This window comes from Lolium rigidum, chromosome 5 (genome assembly GCF_022539505.1).
Source record: "Lolium rigidum isolate FL_2022 chromosome 5, APGP_CSIRO_Lrig_0.1, whole genome shotgun sequence".
Taxonomy (NCBI): domain Eukaryota; kingdom Viridiplantae; phylum Streptophyta; class Magnoliopsida; order Poales; family Poaceae; genus Lolium; species Lolium rigidum.
Window position 1 is genome coordinate 125,703,275 of NC_061512.1, and position 5,719 is coordinate 125,708,993.

Genomic DNA, 5,719 nt, shown 5'->3' on the forward strand with positions numbered 1-5,719 from the left:
GCTTATCGCCACATCAACTAAAAGAGTCAAGAGGTAGTACATGCACCGCAATGGCTGGATCACACGATTCGGCTCGACTCATCATTCCATCGGCAACATACGAGGGGCCACTATAGTGTATGTCAATGACACTTTTCCTTATGTCCACTTGCATATTTCCTTCCTCCAAGCAATCCACCCCCACCACATACACGTTCTAAAACATAAAACACGCTGCCCTATGAGGTACAACAAAACTTTGACTGTTGAGTTACTGCTTTTGCACTGCATGAAAGCTCAACAAATGGCTACAATACAACGAAGCGTCAAAATTGCAGGCCTGACATCAAACTGCAACAAAGAAGGTATTGCTATGGCAAAAACAGGGTATCTGCACTGTTGGGCTGGGCTGGACCTCCCTCCAGCTCCAAATGTTTGGAATAGCAGACAAGGCAGCTTCCTACATATCTGAGTTTTTCTGCAACTTGGCTGGCCTGTCCTTGTGTGTTTCTGCATGGTGAAACAGCAGGTTGTGTCATGTTGTCAAAACGTTTTCATTCCATGTGTAAGATTGCATAATTCAAAATCTTCCAACATTTAATTGAAACACATGGACTGCTCTAGTGTGACTCATTGCTTCTTGGATGGATTTTAAAAAAGCGGGTAGGGTGAGCAAAACCTGAAAAAACTAGTAAAGAAAATACCTGCATATCTCCTTTTCTTGTTAGCTCTTCTTCTTTTGCGCTCAGCTTGTGTGAGCTCTGTGTCTTCTTTAATATCGCCTTTCCCTTCAAAAACTTCTTCAGGAGCAAGCATCGCCGCATCTGAAACAGCTACAGGTGCGACCTGCAAGACATAGAAGCCGTTAAATAAAATATTCCAATGGAGTAACTTCATGGAAAAAGAAAGAACGAATCTGGTACCTCTTCCATTGCTAGAGCAGGTACGTTTGCTTGTATAGACATATCCTCAATGACCTGAAAAGACAAAGCGTGTCTTCATGCCAAAAATTGCAGATGTTAAGCACACAATGTTGTCAAATAAAGAACCATTACATACCGGCTTCGGGGCAAAGTGGAAATGAGAGAGTGCATCCAACTTCAAGCATATCCTCTTAAATAAATCATTTGCCTGAGTTTGAAATAGAAAGTTAGGCATGATTGGTAGCTTGTGATATCATCATATAGACATAAAAATATGCATGTACCATTCTGGAATGATGGCAACAAACAGAAGCATAAAACCAAGTCGGCCAATGTAGTGAAGGACCCCTCAACAGAACTTGACAAATGTTGATTATCATGAGTGGCCTATCACCTATCCCAATATGCATGCTTACTGAAACACAGACAGTGGCGGAAAATAATCCACTTATTTACTAAAGAAAATGAAGTCTGCTTCTACCAACAAAAAATCCAATAGCAAAACTTCAACTCCATTGCATGTCCAAGAGGCAATAAACCATCACAGAGCGCCTGTATTTAAATTATTTTTCATAATATGACAAGCATCTTGTGTACCACAAGAAAGCAAAGGTGAATATAGAGAACAGTACAGTGACCACGGCAAGCAAGGAATGCAAGAACTTGCCAATTTAAATGGACATACGACTATCTGGCATGCATTTAATGACAAGACATTATAAAATTAGCTCTTTGACTGGCATTTTCTTTTCAACTCAACAGAAATGCTCCATGAGATGTTGCAACGAATTACAATCAAAAGCAGAACACGACTATAATCATTATATGTAAATTCAACTTCCCTCGGATTTTAGTAAGAACATATGATTACTCACCTCTTTCTTCTGTTCATCTGAAATAGAAAGTGTGGCAGGTGCAAGGCCAGCTTTTTGTGCATAATCATCCTGTAAGATTAAAAAGATCAGTAGCAGATGAATTGTACTTACACTCATCCTAGCAGCCCATTTGGATTAAAAATAAATATGTCATAGTCAGATAGTGCAGACCGCATAAAGTTCAGCAAGACCCTTCGTGCTCTTGTTTTCATCCTGTTGAAATATATTAATGGTGAGAATGCAATGTCTTATTATCATAAATGAATTCAAGTTATTGCAAAGAATCAAAACCATACCATCTCCTTTTGCTTCTTTGGAGCTTTAGATGACAAGATTGAAGGCATTTCAACATCATCAAAATTATCCTGTTAGGGAAAAAGTGAAGATAACTCAATATTACTAGTGGTGCCACAGATACAAAATGAGATGTCTAAAGAACTCAGAATTCTCTCTACTTATTCTCTGGTATACTACTGTTAATCCTGTTGCAAAACTTGGGACATGCCCATTAACATATTACCTCTGCAATTCTTTTCTTTATCATCTCCTCTAGAGAAGCTGTGACTTCCTCTGTGATTACTGGGGCAGGTCTCACATTATGTTCAAAATCAAGCTCCACTTCAATGGCACTATTTTTGGGCCTGCTGGAAGCAGTAACCTACAAAAGGAACACAGTTAACTTTTCTGGAATGAAATGATAATTAATTATTATTATGACCATCTTACAAGTCAGAAATATATATTATATACAAAACATGCTATATGTTACCTCTCCCTTCATGGTCCATGCACAGGGATCAAGACTAGCTTTCTCCATTTGCTCTATTTTAGCACGCATCTTCAGGCGCTCCTTCTCATGAGTTGAAAGTCCCTGTTCATCCTTCTCATGAGTTGAAAGACCCTGTTCATCCTGCATTATAGGAAAAAAGTGTGTTGATAGACAAGTTATGGCTATATGTGCAATACTTACTTCAACTGAAATGGGTACCTCTAATGTTGGAACATCCTTTACATCATCATTCGCACTGTCATCCCCTTCCATTTCTTGTAATTCATCCTTGAAGTGGACTTTCTTTGTGGAACTATTTCTCTTCTTGCCTTGTTGCTTATGGCTTTCCTCAAAAAAATCCTCATACCTGAAAAGACACTCTTACCTGGTTAAAGTAACATCAATTTCATGATACTGAAAATACATGACATAACAATATTCTCCAACCTAGGGAAGATTGTAGGGATAGCGTGAAGTTTCGATCATAAAAAAACTAATTGCCATGCTTCCAAATGTTTTGGAAAATAATCTGCTCCAAAAACTAGAGCAGAAAAAGCTTCTTTTTTTAGCCCCTGGTTCTGGTCGTTTTATTGCAGACCGCATATGAAGTCACATTTTCACAGAATTTTGAAATATATAGTGTGCTCTTGACATGTATATGTGAGATTCCTTTTGGATTTTTCAAGCTTCAAAACACACTTTCATAGGCTAGTTTCTTTTCCTCTCATCAGCTTATCAATAAATTACATAAAAGGGGGCCCTTTTTCATTGTTTACTTTGCTAATCCAATTGATTCCATCTCCATGCAAGTATTAAGATTCCATTTCTTTCCCTATGTCAGTGAAATGAACTAGCTCCTGCTCCCCTTCCATTTACCTCAAGGACGGTCTGATATAGTGATATCTAGTAAATTTTAACAGTGTGAATCTTTTAAAAAATGCATAAAAAACTAATATCCACCCTCCTAACTTTTTCATGTGTCAATTTATTTGCTACATGTTATAAATTGGAAAAGAGTTGTGAAGCATTGTTCCAACGATTTAAAAATCCTGCATTGCTACCATTAGCATCTCGCAAAAATTAACTGATACAGGAGCGCATAATGAAATCTGATTTGCATTTTTGCAATCAACTTAAATCCATAATAGCATACTTGATATTAGCACCACATACTTACTTTATATCTCCACCAGATTTTCCTCCATCCTCTTCATCATCATCGTCATCAAAATCTTCCAACTACAGTTAACAGCATCAACACTCGGGTTAAAGAAGAAAGAAATTTGGATCAACATGCCTCATCAGTAAACGTATGGTCTCTAACACCCTAACTGTCAAAATGAGACCATTCGTTCAGGCTGTACAGCTGAAATCAAACACTCAGGTTAAAGAAGAAAGAAATTTGGATCAACATGCTTCATCAATAAAAGTATGGTATCTAACACCCAAACTGTCAAAATGATCCCATTCGTTCAGGCCGTACAGCTGAAATCTGTCGTCCTTGAACTAGCTCAAGCTGTTGAGTCATTTCTAATGCATATCCAGCAGAAATTTTGGGTTCTAATTACTCATAGTATTATGGTTCTATATCATAGATTGTATCATCAGAGCTAACAAAGAATTAGATGTATGCAAGACAGAGTGTGAGTATAAAATCCTTACATCCAAATCGTCATCGTCTTCTTCTCCATCATCGCCACCTTGGTCCATGTCCTCATCACTCTCGTCCTCCATCCAGTCCACGGTTCCCTTCTTTTTCTCGCCTCCCTTGGAACCACCATACTCCTGTTCCTCCGCATCCGCTAGAAAATCTTCAAGCTCCTTTACCTTTAGGAACTTGTCCTCCACCCCATTACCGGCCCTACCTTTCACCTCCTCCTTTTCTTCCTCCTCCTCCTCCGCAGAATCCAACTCATCGTCCGTGCCCTCCATCTCATCCTCGTCCAAATCCTCCGATTCGTCGCCCTCTCCATCCTCCTCCGATTCGTCCGACGGTTCCTCCTCCGATTTAGCGGACTTGGACGGCGGAGGAGCCGGCGACGGATGCGAAGGCGGCTGCTGCTCGAGGCGGCGGAGCTGGCGGTGGAGGTGGGGGAGGAGGGGGGCGGAGAGCAGCTCGCTCTGGGACCAAATCTGCTCGGCGTCGAAGTTGGGGCCCGCGAGGAGGTTTGGGAGCGGCGGCGGCTGCACGGGGGAGGCAACGGCGAGCGAGGAGTGGAGGTGCTTGAGGGCCGCCCGGGCGGCGGCGGCTAGGTCGGCGGACGGGGAGAGGTAGACGGCCGGGTCGGCGTCCCGCAGCTGCTGCAGCGCCACCTCGCCCTTATCCGCGGCGAGCGGCGCGTCCAAATCCATCGCCATGGCCGCGGTGGCTGGCGGCGAATTTGGTTGATTTGTGTGTGGAGGCGAAGCGGGGAAGGAAGAGGAAGGAGAGGAGCAGCTTTGGGTTTTAGGGTTTAGCGAGTTGAGCAGCACGCGGCTATGATGGGTTGTTACGGTTTGGTCCTGAACTTCAATGGAAACTAGATGACTCCCCGCGCGTTGCGGCGGGAATTTTCAGAGAACAATGATGGAAACATGATCTGTTTGTATACCAACAATATTTGAACAGATCATATGATGGATGAAAGTTCTATTTAGTAACTTAAACAACAATATCTTCCAATCGAGTTACATATATGGACATCTAAATTCTGCACAATAAATGCGACAAAGAGTATGGTACATATACAACAATGTACGTATATCAGACACATAGAAAAGGTTATTAAAATTTTGTTACTTGTATCAACAGTAATTAAATGACACCTTGCACGTTATTGTGGAGACCCTTGTAAAAAAATCATTAAAATTAGGTCATGATTAAAATCTCGTACAATAAATTAAAGTCGTAAACCCCTGAGTATGCAAAGAACAGTTACACACAAAAATTTAGTACACTTCAGAACATCAAAAATAAGATTTATTGCCTTGGAAATGTAACAAACCAACCAAAAAATAATATATAGTTTTGTTTGCTAGAATATGCAATGCCTCGTTGAAACGAAAATCAGTATTTATGTACTCGTAATTAAATTTGCATACAATATTTTAATAGGGAATAAATCATTGAAATGGTAGATTCAACAATCCACAGTTGGCGGAAATCCAATCTTTGAGATTTGCATAAAACATGT

The 5,719-nt window shown here is 40.6% G+C and overlaps 1 protein-coding gene across 1 annotated transcript; it reads right to left on the reverse strand.

Annotated features, from left to right (window-relative positions):
• Positions 1-319: 319 nt before the first annotated feature.
• Positions 320-5,009, reverse strand: LOC124653167 (U3 small nucleolar ribonucleoprotein protein MPP10-like). The gene is made up of 12 exons (XM_047192233.1): positions 4,209-5,009; positions 3,724-3,785; positions 2,766-2,913; positions 2,547-2,687; positions 2,298-2,435; positions 2,074-2,142; positions 1,949-1,990; positions 1,778-1,846; positions 1,039-1,110; positions 903-956; positions 684-825; positions 320-489 (listed from the first exon to the last, which is right to left on the reverse strand). Exons 1-12 carry the CDS (start codon positions 4,902-4,904, stop codon positions 440-442), a joined length of 1,683 nt encoding a protein of 560 aa, XP_047048189.1. The 5' UTR covers positions 4,905-5,009; the 3' UTR covers positions 320-439.
• Positions 5,010-5,719: the final 710 nt, after the last annotated feature.